At 51.5% G+C, this 15,872-nt stretch overlaps 7 protein-coding genes across 7 annotated transcripts; 4 read left to right on the forward strand and 3 right to left on the reverse strand.

The window, feature by feature from the left end:
• Window positions 1-386: 386 nt before the first annotated feature.
• BGZ61DRAFT_594646 (uncharacterized protein) lies at window positions 387-1,338 on the forward strand (the record flags this gene model as incomplete). Its single annotated transcript, XM_046256860.1, has 2 exons — window positions 387-632; window positions 681-1,338. 2 exons carry the CDS (start codon window positions 387-389, stop codon window positions 1,026-1,028), a joined length of 594 nt encoding a protein of 197 aa, XP_046094466.1. The 3' UTR covers window positions 1,029-1,338.
• Window positions 1,339-1,587: 249 nt separating this feature from the next.
• BGZ61DRAFT_594647 (fungal-specific transcription factor domain-containing protein) lies at window positions 1,588-5,335 on the reverse strand. Its single transcript, XM_046256861.1, has 12 exons — window positions 4,819-5,335; window positions 4,728-4,758; window positions 4,642-4,673; window positions 3,974-4,579; window positions 3,897-3,918; window positions 3,624-3,818; window positions 3,442-3,551; window positions 3,260-3,358; window positions 2,999-3,202; window positions 2,433-2,932; window positions 2,035-2,335; window positions 1,588-1,986 (listed from the first exon to the last, which is right to left on the reverse strand). Exons 1-12 carry the CDS (start codon window positions 4,930-4,932, stop codon window positions 1,918-1,920), a joined length of 2,283 nt encoding a protein of 760 aa, XP_046094467.1. The 5' UTR covers window positions 4,933-5,335; the 3' UTR covers window positions 1,588-1,917.
• Window positions 5,336-6,978: 1,643 nt separating this feature from the next.
• BGZ61DRAFT_571297 (uncharacterized protein) lies at window positions 6,979-8,458 on the forward strand (the record flags this gene model as incomplete). The annotated part of the gene is made up of 1 exon (XM_046256065.1): window positions 6,979-8,458. Exon 1 carries the CDS (start codon window positions 7,298-7,300, stop codon window positions 8,456-8,458), a length of 1,161 nt encoding a protein of 386 aa, XP_046094468.1. The 5' UTR covers window positions 6,979-7,297.
• Window positions 8,459-8,973: 515 nt separating this feature from the next.
• Window positions 8,974-9,513, forward strand: BGZ61DRAFT_373205 (uncharacterized protein; the record flags this gene model as incomplete). The annotated part of the gene is made up of 1 exon (XM_046242234.1): window positions 8,974-9,513. A coding segment is annotated over one exon (540 nt), but the record flags the coding sequence as incomplete, so codon positions are not given.
• A 1,497-nt stretch (window positions 9,514-11,010) lies between these two features.
• Window positions 11,011-11,325, forward strand: BGZ61DRAFT_313434 (uncharacterized protein; the record flags this gene model as incomplete). The annotated part of the gene is made up of 1 exon (XM_046238839.1): window positions 11,011-11,325. A coding segment is annotated over one exon (315 nt), but the record flags the coding sequence as incomplete, so codon positions are not given.
• A 216-nt stretch (window positions 11,326-11,541) lies between these two features.
• On the reverse strand, window positions 11,542-12,160 carry BGZ61DRAFT_571314 (uncharacterized protein; the record flags this gene model as incomplete). The annotated part of the gene is made up of 1 exon (XM_046256066.1): window positions 11,542-12,160. Exon 1 carries the CDS (start codon window positions 11,896-11,898, stop codon window positions 11,542-11,544), a length of 357 nt encoding a protein of 118 aa, XP_046094471.1. The 5' UTR covers window positions 11,899-12,160.
• A 113-nt stretch (window positions 12,161-12,273) lies between these two features.
• On the reverse strand, window positions 12,274-14,867 carry BGZ61DRAFT_467381 (uncharacterized protein). The gene is made up of 8 exons (XM_046247766.1): window positions 14,283-14,867; window positions 13,959-14,230; window positions 13,867-13,922; window positions 13,150-13,515; window positions 12,942-13,057; window positions 12,726-12,890; window positions 12,654-12,668; window positions 12,274-12,598 (listed from the first exon to the last, which is right to left on the reverse strand). Exons 1-8 carry the CDS (start codon window positions 14,432-14,434, stop codon window positions 12,343-12,345), a joined length of 1,398 nt encoding a protein of 465 aa, XP_046094472.1. The 5' UTR covers window positions 14,435-14,867; the 3' UTR covers window positions 12,274-12,342.
• Window positions 14,868-15,872: the final 1,005 nt, after the last annotated feature.

Raw genomic sequence — 15,872 nt, forward strand, 5'->3', positions numbered from 1 at the left:
CTTTTACGCAGGGGACGATGATATCCCCCGCCCGGAACATCCGGCTCGCCTTCCATGACGACAATGACGTCTGAAGCGGGGTTCGCAACTTCAGACATCCACCAAAGGCCTGAATCTCCGCCAAGCGGCTACCGGGTATTTCAAAAGTAATAAAGAAGATAATGAGATTTCGAGAAGTGTTTCGAATCGCCACTCTAGCAATCGTATCACATCCCTTCGTGGGCTCTCAACGGGGTGCGTGCGTGAGCCTAGGCGGCGCCGGCGTGGATGGATGGATTATGTAACGGCCAGCTCCATGGAGGCGCTCGCTACTCCATGGACTGGATGGAAATGGATGCACGGACCATCCATTTCCACGGCATGGATGTGTGGACGGTGGACGTGGAATGGATCGCCAGCCTGACGCCGGTGTTATGATGACGCCAGAAGGCCGCACCGCTGATGGCTTCGAGACTCAGCTAGGCATCAACCACCTCGCCCACTTCCTGTTATTCAATCTTCTCAACTCTGCCCTTTTGAAATCCAAGACACCGGAATTTAACTCTCGCGTTATCTTCTTGTCTTCTATTGCGCATCGCACAGGAGGACTCAACTTTGATAACATCAACCTCGATAATGCTTGTCACCCCTGGGTCGCATATAGCTAGAGCAAACTCGCCAACGTCTGGACCGCCAATGAGATTGAACGCCGCTATGGTGCACTTGGGCTCCATGCCTTCAGCGTCCAACCTGGCCCTACAGGTACTGGTCTATACCAGCACTTATCGGCAGAGGATATTGCCGCGTCGCAGTCAGACCCCGCTCTCGGTAAGATCTTTAAGACCCCCCAGCGGGGTGCTGCTATCTCGGTGTGGGGCGCTGTGGCGAAGGCCTTGGAAGGAAAGGGTGGCAAATATCTCGAGGATTGTCAGATCTCCAAGGAGTGGTATCCTGCATCTGGCGAGTGGGCACCAGGTCATGCTTCTTTTGCCTATGATGAGAAGAAGGAGGCTGAACTTTGGGCCAAGTCCGTGGAGTTGGTGGATTGAAGGAATGAAGTCGTCGATTCGATGCCATGGTGTCTGAGCAATATGCGTAGACAGCTATTACCCGTTGGCATTGTGGGGCTGGGCCGCCTACCAACCTCGTCCCAACAATGCCAACGGGTAGTAGAGTAGTCTCCCTAGTCCCGGATTCCTAGCCTGCCGGCATTAAAGACCCAGGTCTCTAAGAATCCGGTCTCAGGGGCTCAGATCCCTAGGAATCCGGTCTCAGGACCGGCGTTTCAGGCACCTCAAGGAAGTCGTCACAGCCCAGATAAATAGCTAGTCTCCCACCCACATAGATAGCAAGGCAAGGCATTCTATCACAAACTAAGCTGTTCCAACCAATCCATCTTGTTTGATACCAACTATTGACAATTGCAATCCGAAAACGCCGTGATGTATCCTCCACCTCAATTCTTTCCTTCCGTCCGCATAAACTTCGCAGTACACATATTCCAACACAAACCAGGGCCAGACGTGGCTATATATGCGTGTGGAGAGGGAGGATCCAACTTGAATTTGTGTTAGACAACGCCACCCCGGCGACCGAGACGTAACTGCCCTGCTATTTGTCTAGATGAGGGGAAATTTAGCTACTCTGAGGCCAAATATCATCGCACCCACGAAAACAGCTATCCACTCTGCTCTGAGCACACGCCACACACCAAAGTTCATTTTCCAGGTTGATGAAATCCATATATAGTTAACGGGAAGAAAATAGAGCTATCAGTCAAGTAAATCGTGTCTGGGAAGAAAGTAACACCTTCAGGATCCATAGCAAACCCATAGGAGTGATCATTGAGGTGACTGTTAGAGAAGTCAAGTGAAACTCAATACTCTTACTAGATCAGAAAATTGATGGTTCCAGTTTCTATAAGCATTATGAACCAGTCTATGGTAAATGTGGCAAGAAACTCGGCCAGTCTTCAAGGGCCATTTGGTCAATAGTGAAATCGCTTATCTAAATCGCGCGTTAGAAGAGCATACAGATTTGCGGAAAGGGTAATACCTCGTTGAAGAAATCAAGACCCCCGTATTCCATCTGTTGGGCCGAGGCAGGAAGTGGGTTTGAAGCCAGCAGGCTTTCTTGGTGCGCATTTGCACTCGAAACTACCTGTCGAGCCCAGGTCCTAAGGCTCGATGTGAAGGAGAACGATATTGCCCCGTCACTAGCATAATCTAGGTATCCGAAATAGCCAGCCACCATCTCCAATAAACTAAGATCTCTTGACGTATGCTCGGATCCTGGCGAATGGAGTATGCAAATAAACATGTTCATCATGCCTATCAAGGGGTAGCAGAAGAGAAGCCTAGAGAAGAGCAAATGTCAGCAAACAATCCCCCCCGCCGGGTAATGACAAGGGAGGATTAGGTAGGATTGGCAAGAGATGTCTCCATACAACATACCAAGCTGGCGCCATTGAGCTCACTTTTATCGATCTTGTAGCGAGGATAATATCTCTCGAAGAGTCGGCCAGGGCTATGAGGCTACTTGCTACTCTCTCACGAACTGCTTCATCTTGGTCTTCTATTGGGGCTGGAATGTTCCAAGGATGACCAAAGACGCAGTGAACGACAGCTAGATACCCGTGGTACGAGAGACGGAAGTAATGGAGATGCTCATCGAGAATGCCACTGGGCAACCCTATGGTCTTTACGGAAGGGTTTTGCTTATAAAGCTCGGGTACATCTTCGTACCACCGTCGTAACTCTTGATCATGTTCCTCTACAAACTTGGCCACGTCTCTCAGAGGTTGCTGGCGGGCCCTCACCGTAGAGAAGTTTTGGATGATGGATGATGATATTTTTGCCAGGCGTATGGCATATAGGAACCACTCAAGCTTATGCAAGTTCCCATCAGGAGCCTGCGAAGGAATCTCGCAGCTGATGTCGTCGTCATTAATACCCTGCGTGAATTATGTTATTAAAGGCCTGTGTTACCATAATAATGAATACCATGTAATTCAACGTACTGACGGGCGCCCGGAGCGCAATGCGAGGTGTTTTTCGAAACAGTAAAGTGACCAGAACAACCAACTTCGTTTTGTATCCTCTTCGTTAGAAATACTCGATGTCTTGGAACACAAGTGCAGCGCTTGAGATTGAGCCAAGCGCAAGGCGCACCCAACGAGCATGTATTCCAGTTTCTGGCAGGATCCTCCTTCGGAAAAGATAGACTGGTGTGGCTCTAGGTTAGTTACGGGAGCATCTTGATGGAATTCCTCCGCACTAACCATTGCCAACAGTGCCTGGATTGCTGACAAGCCATATCCCCCATGGATGAGATCCGTTTCAACATGCAAAGCGTTTTCAAAGTACTGCCACGATTTGGACTGAGATTCCGTCCAAGAATGAGTTTAGACATCAGAGCCCTACACCCAGTGGCGTAAACAATGTTTCGTATCGCGAACCATACACTGTCTTCTTGGCTGGCGGATGGGTTATTGATATGTCTTATCAGCTGTGTTTCAAATGATTGTCGGATGATGATATAAGACGTCGACATGGCAAACTCTTCAAAATATGCTACCGTTTGTCAAGCATCCCAGTTAGCTGGTTGATGGAGGTACAGAACGGGAAGTAACTCTTATCACTAACCTCGGGTGTACCTCCATGCTGTTTTGGCATCGGGATCTTCGATTCTCTCTTTACTCAAACGCTTGTTGAGTTTCACTCTTCCTCCAATCGACGACATGAGGGTTTTAGCGCTGCTGGCAAAGTTGGAATGTCCAATTTTGTTTGCTATCCATTCGACCCCAGGGTTGACACAAATCGAGAGGAAAGAGGTAGGTCCTAATCCAACCTGGTGTTAGTCTGCGATCATGTCGTAAGTCGTGCAACCAAGGAATCCAGGAAGAAAAGAACTCTCACCGTGGTGCTCGTTCTGGCCATGCTGTCACGGGGTAGTTAGCTTCATATCTCAGCGACGAAACTGGAGGTTCCTTTACTGGCTCATCCGCTTCTGGGATGTGTCCATTATCGTGGCATAGCGCATAACCACCAGAGCCAATGCCACCAGGATATTGAATGAGACTATCCAGGGGGTCTTGTTCATGCGACGAATTTGTGGCGCACCCCACACTTCTGAATGCTTCTCTTCTCGTATCTGGGGATGCATTTGGCAGCACATCGGAGGTGATGCGATCGCGCAACACCGGGTTCATCTGAGCCGACTGCGTGTCCAGAGAAAGTTGCGACGAGAATAGACACGAGGCAGAGCTGGCATCAGCCTCATCTTGATAGGATGATTGTTTGGTGGGATGTCGGTCATTGGCAAGGCAGTCGTCGCTGTTATCGTGAGAGGTGTGCGAGTAGCGAGGCAGAACCGGCGGGGCCGAGGGAAGGCTCGCGGCTCCACGCAGGACGTCGATACAGGTTTGGGTGTTCTCCTGCAGCTGCGAAGTCGGCGTTGGAAGAGATTGGTCAAGAACTCCAGCAGATCTCAGCAACATCTGGGCATGATCTAGCTGCGCCTGCAACAGCCTTGCCCGTTCCTTAGCGGACCCGCGGGTTCTTCGCGTCATGGTTTCGTAAGAACAAGGAATGGACTTGTTCTGTTGAGGAAACGCGTGTTCGTTATTTGCGTCGCATCTTTGGACTTGGATTGAGGACTTACGAGGCAGATTTTGCATGGTCGGGCCCCATTGCCTTTGGAATAGCTCAGTTCCAAGCTTCGGACAGCTATGCATTCATCCTACTCACATTTGATCTTCTTCGCTCGGCACCGGTCGCACTGCGATGGCCTCAGTATCTTGGAATGCGGCAGGGCTAGATTGGGGATCTCCGCTCCTACCGCTTGGCTGGATTTTGTCCGGCGTTTTGCGTTGGCGTTTGTGGGCGATGTAACTGTAGCCCTCGTTTCGCCATCATCAGAGAGTGGACTCTGGGGCATCTGCACGTTTGACATGGCATTGGTTGTGGTTCGTGTGTCTCTTGTGGCGGGAAGATGAGTGTTTGGCCCAGCTTCGCTGTGATCGAGGAGAAATCATGGAAGAGATGGCTTGCTTTCTAATGCTACCCCGCTTACTGGTAGGTAAGTTCATAGTAGACTACGACTACTTCATACGTAGCACGTAACTTAACCTACGTAGTGGTTGCTCCCGTCCCCATGGGGACGCTCAAATGACGCCAGGATTGTCATCTGCAACTTGGTTCCCCGGCATCAATCTGCTGAATATCCATGAGGTCGGACAGGGTACTATTCCGGCGGTAGCCGCGTCCCGGCGTGCCCGGATATCCCTGTCATCCTACTATCCCTCTTTTGTATGTATATTCCGGCTTTGCCGACCCCCTTGCCGAGGGTCGAGGGGTCGCCCCCTCCCAAGAAGGGTTGCCTGCAGCAGCCGATGCCGAGCCCAGACGTGGGGATTGTGGGGAAGGGATAAGTTAACGTACGTAGTACTACTCCGCAACTTACGTCCTCTGTACTCATGGATGCGACGTGCTTTACTGGGATTGGTTCAGTACGCCACCGGACTGTTCACGTTCCGAAGTGGCAGCCGGCCGGGTGTTTTCGTTCCGGACCTTACTTAGCATACGTCACAAGAGGCCAGACTTCGAAAGGGCAAATATTGGACTTCTAAGTTGGCCTCTTTCACTCCATAATTGGACAGCCCCTCCCTATAACTTAGACGTCGGACGAATATATCACATCTAAGCTACCTAGTGAACCCAACACGATGGCTGTAGCCACCTCTAAGCGCAGGCGGCCCAAACCTCAAAGCTTGCTCAACCTTGACTATTGCTTGGCTCGGATACTTTAAGTTTGAGGAACGGCTCAAACAACCTTAGAGCTTCTGGGTGTGCCACTGACCCCGAGGGAGTTGAGTGAGTTTACTTGAAACGATTTGCTTGACTGCCAACCCAATTTTCTTTGCGTCGATCGTGTATGGGATGTCCTGGACTGGACCTGAAAAATGCACTTTGGAACATGGCGAGGGCTTAGAGCGGTGTGAATCGCTGTTTTAACGGACGCAACGAGCTGCCGCGCCACGGTTACTGCTGTATCTTTTAAATCTTGATAAAGAGCAGAACCATCTCGTCGCAGTCGAAGTGACGATGTTGCCTGACATAAATAGTGTCTTCAATAGCGGGGAGCTTGGAGAGAACGTTGTATATCTAAGCCGAGCCAAAACCGACGCCAGAAGGATTAAGAACCCCATCTCTGCATCAATGAGGGCACATGGTTAAAACATCTTGCGCTTTTAAATGAGAATAGCCGTGGAATGCTTGCGACCTGCCGAGCATGGTATATTTCCTAGGGGAGGGACTAACAGAAATAACATCGCCTTGGTTCCAGATATTGGCACTGAGACCATCGGGATAGGTTGAACGGTACTTTGCTTCGCCCTCCTGGCCCCAAAAATTGCGCCGGCTGGCTGGGGAACGGTTGCCGGCAGACCAGTGAATGCAATTGACACGGGAGGATTTGTTATAGAATCGAGCACTCTGACTCCCATTCCTAAAGCTGGTGCTTAAGTCTCCTCTGCATATGGCAGAGACGTTTGATCGCCCCTAACAACTAGATCGAGCGTTGGTGGCCTCCACTCCGAATCGAGAAGATGCAGATTCGAGCAACTCCCATGTCTGGGGAGGACGTAGGCCAGATGGCTCCCATGGATAGCACCGCCAAGCAAATTACAACCGACTCCTGGCAGTTTGGCCACTCTCCACACAGGCCAAGTCGGCCGCGTCTTGCAATCTTTTGTCTTGGAAAATATGCTGCTGCGAATTCATTCGGATATCTGGAGAGAACTCGGGCGGTTAGGGGACAGCTCAGGATTTTGGACTGCACCGACAGACGCTTGCTTGCATTATTTGCTCAGGAATGACCCGAAGCTTTAAGTTTTAAAAACGAAAAGCTCTCTCCAAAAGTTGGGAGCCGTCCGAGGATCAGTCAACTACGTGTGGAGGTCTCGGTAGTCCTTTAAGGGATGTTCGAGGCGCGAATTTTGGGTAACACGTAGTTGAAATACGTCCATGTTTGTTTGGGAAGGCCGAGAAGGATTCCATAGCAACTTGCGTTGCCCTTTGCAGGTTCCGCCATCATTTCTGCAAGGGAAGGAACAAAAGAACAAGAACCAGCCCCTTGTAATATTAAGAGATACTGCTGCCGGTTGTGGATATTGTTGGTGTCTTATTAAACTTGGATATGCGCAGCGGTGGCCAGATACGAGGACCAGATTTCCGCTGCTGCCGAGAGAGGTGTGTGTTGTTCTTGCGGCAAATTCGTCCCCATTACAGACATCTACCGGGCTGAGAACGGGGATCCTATGCTGCAGCCGTTAGAAGGTGCTCTCGATAACTGCGGCCGGCACGGGAGCACCTGGGATGTTTGCTCATCATACCACGCCGCACTTAGCCGGGAGACGATCCCCAAGTTCTCAGCCAAGAATCTTGTCAATGTGACCCTGTGCCAGCACTACCCGTCTCCTCTGGAAGGTCTCACGCTGGCCGAAGAATACCTCATTGCAAAGTGCCATCCTCTCGGAGTCATCCTGAAATTGCGGCCCGGTGGCCACTCGTCTCCGGTCAACTACCACGCACTGCGAGGCCATTTCATTGTCATTCCGCAGGACCCGGAGCCACTGCTCCAGATCCTACCCAGCCCAGAGTTGAGATTGCACAACCTTATTAGAGTTTTCTGGTTAGGGGGCCGACCCCCAGCGGACGCCGACCTCAACCAGTTCTTGCTTGTTCGGAAGATGAAGGTTCTGGCTGCTCTGCAATACCTCGTCCGGCATAACTGTCTTTACGGCGACCTAACCATTAACCATGCGATGATAGATGAGTGGAGCGATGACTTCATCCCATCAGAGCTGCGGGATAACATCATTTGTCTCGGTGAGTCCGATCACCATGAGCGTGAGGGATACACAGTGAACCTGCAGGCGGGCAACTACGAGAATGATCTCCAAGCAGCACAAGATGAAGGCTTTAATAACTCCGATGACGGTGGTCCTTTGATGACCGGATCCGTCTCCACGGACGTCAACGGAGAACGCCAGGACCCTAATATACGCACACTGGACACCTTGTTCAGCATAGTCGCAAACCGACCAGCGGCACCGAGAGACCGCAACTCGGCTAGAAACGAGATAGTAGATATGCCCCCACTCAATCACCAAAGGGTGCCGGCAATCTCTTACACAGTCCGTGGGCAGACAACGCTGGTAAACCACTGGACTGATTCCCACTACTTTACCGCTGCGTTCCCAACTCTGTTTCCGACGGGTACTGGGGGCCATCTAGACCAGCGTGCGGTCCCGGTATCGCTCGAGGCTTTTGCTGAGTGGGCTTTGAGTCACCACAGCAGAAGGTATGTTATCTCTAAGAAGCATCGCTTGTCCCTTCTAATAGTTACAGGTTCGCACGGCACAGGACCTTCATGTACCTATTATATGACGTGTTACAGCTCCGGAAGTCGTCACTAGGAAATGCTCTCCTCATCAAACGTCAGCACTGGAGGTCAGCGGCGGATGACATTGCCTCTCTAACGGTTGACCAGTTGCAAGACGCAGCGAAGACTGTTGCAACCAGCCAGCAAATCCAGGATCCCATCATTCGGCGACTTCTGCGGAATATCGAGACTATCGGGATGCAAGTCCCTGGGTCTTTCGCCCAGAAGCTAAGGATGCGCGCCGAGATTCGAGGTTTAATCGTACGGTATGGGATGCCTGCCTTTTGGATGACCATCAACCCCTCGGACTTGCGAAATCCTCTGGTTCTAATTTTGGCTGGTGTAGAGTATTCTGGGGACACCTTTGCGGCTGCGAATGCCGCAATCCGTGAGGCCACAGCGACCTCGAACCCGGTTGCTGTTGCACAGTTCTTCCATCATGTCTGCAAAGCCGTCCTAGACGGCCTTCTCGCCACGAATACCGGCCGAATTGGGATCCTTGGCGATCTTTCGAACCATTTTGCCGTTGTTGAGACCAATGGCCGAGGAATGCTGCACCTGCACGCACTAGCATGGGTTAGAGGTAACCTTGGTTTCACTACTTTGCGAGATCGGCTGCTCAAGGATGACCAGTTTTCTGCTCGCATGATCCGTTACCTAGAGTCGACCATCATGCAAGGAGTAGATGAGAGTATTCCACTGGACCCTGAGGTGAGCCTTCCGAGCGTGGCGCCTTCGACCAAGGAGCTGGAATCGGATGACGATTACCACCTCAAATTGTCCCATGACAGCAACTCCGTAGCAGGCCGAAAGCAGCTCCATTCAAGAAATCACCTCTCGACCTGCTTTAAATATCGACAAACTGGCTCGGGAAAAAACACTTGTCGGTTCGGTATGCCCCGAGATCTGGTTCCTACCTCCAGAGTAGATGAGTTCGGACTGATTCACCTCGCTCGAAATCATGGCTGGATTAACCCGTGGAACCCTGCCATAGCCAGCTGTGTCCGTTCGAATCAAGATATCTCTTGGATTCCAACCGTCTCTAAATCTCTGTCTCTGATCTACTACATCACCAACTACGCCACGAAAGACGATGTCTCACCGTGGCAGATGGTAGCGAAGGCGGCTTTGTTGAAACAGTCCATTGAAAGGGCGAAGGTTGCTGAGCCGCCAACAGCCACAGACGTACGACTTCGAGAGAAGGGTATGGACAATTTTGCGTTGCGCTGCTTCAACACCCTCTCCCATGACCGCGAGATTAGCGGGGTCCAGGTCGCCAGCACTCTGCTCCGGCTACCGACCTATTACACGATCAGCTACAACTTCGTCCGGGTAAACCTCTGGTGGTTGAGGCGGTATGTGCGTGCAATCGTTCAGCTAAGCAGCCCTGCAGGCGCTAACTCCTCTGGCCCTATGGGGGAAGAACCCTGCGCATATGAAGCCGGGGACACGGCTCCCGTCAGCATATTTGACAACTATAAATGGCGTGGCCCGCACCCGGCTCCTTTGGCGTTGTTTGAATACTGTATGCTCGTACGGACCATGTATATACGTGAGGCTATCGCAGAGGACGTGGGGTATGACCCAAACCACCCCAGGTGTGCCACACATGTTCAGCGTCTAGCTCGCACGCCATCCCAGGTCGCCACCGTCGCCTTCAACGGACAGCTGACCGAGTTCCAAGCCGCAGAAGACTCCATCCCCGGGGGCCACCCGAAAACGACGGCGATCGTGAACGACATGGCAGAGATATTGTTGGGGCTATTTGTTCCCTGGGACAACTTGTTATCTCTCTTCCGACGGTACGCGACGACGCGGGATGCCTGCGCTCAAGTATGGGCGGCGGTAGAGCCTACGCTCCCGCCGCATAATCGATGCTTTGCGGCAAACATTGAGCTGCTGCGGAAGTCTAAGGAAGACTGCGAAATTGATTCAAAGTTGTGGAAGTCAGCAGACCATGCCGGCCACTCACTTGACCCCGATGCTGACGACGTGGAGCCTGTATACTTTGGCTCCGATATCGAAGAAGACGAAGAATTCTTCCACGCTCGAGATGAGAGTTTTAGCGCGGAGACGTTGATCGCAGCCTACCACTCTATTACTAAAGCGTGGGATCGAGAGGCCCTCATGACTGGACGACGTAACCCTGCATTGGCCCGCGGAACAACCCGTACTCAGGGTCTGTTGATGCAGAACCTTCGGCCACTCATTATCTCCAACACCCCGGCATATGAGAGCTCCAGCCTCAGGTTCCTCCCATCATCCACGCTCCATGGTTGGGAGAGTCGCCTGAAAAGCCTCGCCAAGTTTGGCGAGAAAGGGATTACGACTCCGGCCGCAACGGGCTCTGGCTTTGAGTTTGACGATTTTCATTTAGAAATCGGGAATGGCATCATACATCCCGTGTTAACTGGATTAGACATGATTCCCGCCGTCGCAGATCGCCAGTGTCAAGTTGGCGAGAAACCCACCGGCGCGTCTCTCGCTTCAATACTCAGTGAGCATGTTCCCCTTAATAGAAAACAGCGGCTAGTCGTGGAGAGGGTGCTATCCGAAGCGCTGGCCTGGGGGGGTCGTGCCTATGATACATCGAAGCGGCAGGAGACCCTCCTTTACGTTGGAGGCGAAGGCGGCGTAGGTAAGAGCCAGGTTATCAAGGGGATCGTGGCTGGGATGGATCTCATCAGACGCAAAGACGAGGTCATTCTCATGGCTCCGACCGGTGCCGCAGCCGATAACATCGGCGGGAACACATACCACACGTCTCTGGGGATCTCCATTAATCGCTCGCGAGGCTCGGCCATGAAGCCTCGTGTGAGAAGGCTCTGGTCCCGCAAGACAATCATGATCATCGATGAGGTGAGCATGGTGGATCTCAGCACGCTCAGCATGGTTGATAACCACTGCAAAATTGCCCGATCCCTCAACAGGACGTCGACTGACTTCTTCGGCGGACTGCCCATCGTCATCCTCATGGGTGATTTCTTCCAGTTCCCGCCTGTTCGAGGCCCAGCACTATGGAAGGAGCCTAGAACCGGCAACAATGAAGACGAGAATGGCCGACTGATCTGGCATCAGTTCAAACAAGTCATTATTTTGAATGAGCAGATGAGGCAATCAGAAGACGCCTCGTTCCGAGACTTCCTGTCCCGAGTTCGCCTTTCCCGCATACCGGATTAGCCCATATAGCAAAGGATCCTCCACAATGTGAAGCCTAGACATGGGGGTCTGCAAGACTGTCACAGTGGGCGAGCCACAATTTCCGCATAGAGTATTTGAGGCTGCGCGACAGGCGGCTTCATGCTCTTTCATGATGGGCCGTAGTGCATCCACAAAGCGATTGATATACCCAGCGTCTTCTTGTGCGGCTTGGGCATCGGCGGTGACAAGACTGCGGGGAATATTGTGAATGTATTTGAGCTTCTCGGGAGCTCTTTCACAGTGGAATTCAAAGCGAACTGGGCAGGTGGCCATGATCGAAGGATAACATCCCGAATAGAGATCGCATCGTTGATCTTAGCAGGAAAGCCGCAAATGGATTCTGGCTAATTCGTTTGCTGCTTTACTTCTGGGTAGATGCTGACGATTTGACCTCTTCTCCTAGATGGATGGCTCAGCAAACTTTCGTGGCGTTTCAGGGCGTCAGCGTGCGAAAGCGCGCGTCACCAGTTGGCCTTGTCTGCTGTGGTTGATTTACTTGAGGCGAAGCACCACGGTCACGCGTCGGTAAGAGCTCCGCCACAACGTTGATCTTAACCGAGTGCTGTATTGCATGCCACCGCTTTCGCCCACCTGCCTTATTGGGCACCGACTTACCAGAAAAGCCAAGCTGAACAGAGAGATGGTGGGTTGATTGAGCGATAATTCCCTTTAAGGGTTGTATTGCGATAATTTAGTGCAATCTGAAAAACGAGACCTCTAACTACTGTGCTCTACCGCCTCACTTTCGGTGTTGTTGCCCGTGTGATCCGAGCCATCCTTCTCCCGGTTGTTGGCAACACAGGAACTGCTCTTGATTGGGTTGACATGCTCAACGTACATCGTGTCAATCTCCTCAAGGGTACGGTCCTTTGAGGCTATGAGGAAGAAGAAGACGATGAGCACAAGAGCTGCACAGCATCCTGCAAAAACAAGACCGTACAGGTAGTCAATCGCGTCAGTGATGAATCGAGTGCTAGGTGTGGTGTTAGTATATCAACGCTTCGACATTATTTCGATTAGATACTCACAAGAAAGAAATCATACTAGTTCAAGTTAGTAAGAGGATCATCAAGTGGAAAAGATAATGATCGGGGACTTACGAGTTCCAGAACCAGTTGGCAGCAGTGGCGAGAGCCATGCATCGACCGCGGTAAGCGAACGCAGCGATAAACAAGCAGGAGAAGGCGATAAGAACAGTCCCGGCCCTGGGGGTGTTCATCGGGTTCTCATGATCGAGCGAGAAGTGTCCAACGAAGGCGTAGACACTGACGGGTTAGAATTAGCAAAGGTTGCACATGGATTAGCAGGAAACTTACAAGAAGCACATCATCATCCAGAGTCCGCCAATCATCAAAGCCTTGCGACGGCCGCATTTTGCCACGACCCACAGCCCACCAAAGGTACAGGCGACGTTCACAGATCCGAGAATGATCTGAGTGACATAGCTGTTGCTGATACCAGTGGAAGAGAAGGCCGTAGTTCCAAGTAGAAGAAAAAATTCGCTCCCGTCAGTTGTTGGCCAACCTGCAGGGTCATGCCGAGAAGCGTGCGGTAAAGCATTCGGGGCCCAGTGAAGATCTCATACCACTTCGTATCGGTGCCAGCCTTCTCCTCTTCCTGCTTGGCGCGAATCTCATCAATCTGCTTCGACACGCTGTAGTCGTCAGGCGCAACACCGGCGAGTCTGGCGATGGTGTTTCGAGCTTCCTCAACGCGGCCCTTTCGGTACGCATAGCGAGGAGATTCCGGAAGCAGGAGGATACCTCCGCCAAGAATCAGGGCCCAGAGGAAGGAAAGGCCGTTGGGAACTCTCCAAGATGCGCTGCTCTCGTTCAACTCCGTTCCCCAGTTCACCATATCGGCGGTCCAGATTCCTAGAGTGATGAAGAGCTGGTATGTTGATCAGGGCTCCTAATAGTGCAGACCATTTACACTATTAGTGCAGACTACAATCCAAGATCAATAATCAATCCACGACGGGCGTTCGTGGATTGACGACTAGGATGATGCGCCCCTTGAAACGAGCCTTGTTGATCCGGATCGCACCAGTGAATTGATCAGAAATATCCAAAACAAAGTGGTTGGCACAGCAACAATCATGGGTACCCTGGTTTTGTAACACCATGCCAACAACCTAGCGTACTTAGCGTCCACACCGGGCGTCCGTATTCCCTGCCCTGATCTGCAGTCTGCACTAATAGTCTAAATGGTCTGCACTATTAGGAGCCCTGATGTTGATACCAGAATACCGCGAATGATGGCCGGGCTGCTCTCGGACTGGTACATTGGGACGACGACTGACAAAGATCCGATTCAAAGTCCTGTTACTAGACGGCCGACAGCGAACTGAGCCCATTGCTTCTCAGATGAAATCTCAATGATTGTACCAATCATGGTGAAGAGAGCGGAGGATGAGATAGTGAGACGGCGACCAATGATATCGGACATTGAGCCCGAGATGAGGGACCCGATCAGACAACCAACACAGAGAAGGCCAACAATGGTACCCTGCCGGGCAGCACTGAATGTGAAGGACCCATCAGACTGCTCCTCGCCAAAGCGTTCGGCATAGTTGTCCATGAGAAAGAAGCCGGATATTTGACCACTGTGGATTGGATTAGACACGCCTTGGGCATTACGGGCCTGACTTCACCTACCTGACATATCCAAACATGAATCCACCAATGCTGGCAACCAGACCCAGGAAGCAAGCAATGGCAGTGACTTTTTGATGAGCAACTCCATTGGAAGGGCCGTTGCTCGAGGGCTCCACACGCCCACGCCCTTTGAGATGGCTCATTATCGCCATGATCAAGATAGTAAAGATAAGGTTGATGTTGTTTTGTTAATCACAAATGAGTAAAGTGAGTCATCGACTGTTGATATTTTCGCATGTAGCAAGAGAGGGCGAAAGAGATCCTTTTACGCTGCGGTTTAATGGGCCTCATGACCCCCACCGCGTGGACGCACCATCCGATGCTTAGTGAGTCCACGGCGATGTGTCGGAGGAGGCATATATGGGTCCGTCATGGGATTTCAAAATCTTTCAGGGACAAGAGCAAATTGCCCGAGAGATTCGTGCTGCCGGGGAAGCCGAAGGCGGAGCTTGACGTCAGTGAGGGCTCTCGGTCGGGCCTATTCAAACTCGTCGCCTCACCTCAAAACTACGTCATCGCGGCGCGCTTGCGCGGATTCTGTTGTCTGCTCGATGATGGCAGAATCCCTTTTCAAATTTCTCAATTCTCCAGGACCCTTTGGTCGCGGCTTTAGTATTTATGGCCATCCAGCTATCGAGTCTTGATTCCGTGAGATAAAAGGATGGATGCGAAATCTTTGTGTTCGCCACCCGGGACCCGGTTGTCTCAGGCGGGTACGTGATAAGCGGCACTTGAAGATAGGGTCCGGTGGATCTCAAGCGGGCCGATGGACCCAAATTTCTTGTTTTAGACCTGGACTAGCGGTTCAGAGATTGAGGCTCAAGATGAGGCTCAACAGCACATTACGTCGCACGATTCGTTTCACGAGCCCAAGCGCCATGGACATCGAGAACCAGATGAACCCAAACGACCTGGACATGAGCCCATATTGGACAGTTCATCTTTTGACATTTTTCTTGTCCCTCCCGCGATTTGCATCTCTCCTTTTCCGTTATCTCTATCATCTCATGTTAAGCGAGAAGTGTCGTTCAACGACAATTCACCGAGATTCGGCCCGATCATCATGTTTCCGTTAAGTCCGCTACACGTTCCACTCTTGGCACCGTAATCCAGATAATTGTGGATTTCCAAGTGTTGTCATCATGCAACTGCAGGAACATGCATGCAAGGATTGCTTCGTGATTTCAGATTCTGGGTCGAACGATTCAAGATTCGCGGTAACTGCCGCTCCCTAACGGCGCATTTATCACTCGCGATGCATTGGAATTGACTGCTCGAACATCACCCAAGCGAACTGCTATAGTAGATTTCCCTCTGCAATTTAGTTTTGCACTCTGGCATTGTTTTCATTGTTGCTGTACCCTGAGATCACGCCACGGCCTGCTCCTGGCGCCGATGGCAGCAACATTCAAACAAGCTTTGATCAAGGGTGTCGCTCTAGACCCCTGCAGATACGCTGAGTGATTACTCCATATTTACACTGGAGATGCCACCGGTGAGAGTGATTTGAGGCTGCCATGTGGAGAGGACATACGTAAAGAGAGTGCCACTGGCATTAATAAAAAGCACTGTGTACTAGGTACCACTCCA

Source organism: Ilyonectria robusta, assembly GCF_021365365.1.
Source record: "Ilyonectria robusta strain PMI_751 chromosome Unknown BGZ61scaffold_58, whole genome shotgun sequence".
Taxonomy (NCBI): Eukaryota; Fungi; Ascomycota; class Sordariomycetes; order Hypocreales; family Nectriaceae; genus Ilyonectria; species Ilyonectria robusta.

Bases quoted from the DNA above. Each gene is read 5' to 3' on its own strand.
- BGZ61DRAFT_594647 (XM_046256861.1), bottom strand. From the start codon at position 4,932: ATGTCAAACGTGCAGATGCCCCAGAGTCCACTCTCTGATGATGGCGAA. The intron at 3,552-3,623 runs GTTAGTGATAAG...GACAAACGGTAG, and splicing joins AGCATGGAGGTACACCCGAG to CATATTTTGAAGAGTTTGCC. The intron at 2,933-2,998 runs GTACGTTGAATT...TAATTCACGCAG, and splicing joins TGCGCTCCGGGCGCCCGTCA to GGTATTAATGACGACGACAT.
- BGZ61DRAFT_467381 (XM_046247766.1), bottom strand. From the start codon at position 14,434: ATGGCGATAATGAGCCATCTCAAAGGGCGTGGGCGTGTGGAGCCCTCG. The intron at 14,231-14,282 runs GTAGGTGAAGTC...TCCAATCCACAG, and splicing joins TTCATGTTTGGATATGTCAG to TGGTCAAATATCCGGCTTCT. The intron at 13,923-13,958 runs GTCTAGTAACAG...GATCTTTGTCAG, and splicing joins GGCTCAGTTCGCTGTCGGCC to TCGTCGTCCCAATGTACCAG.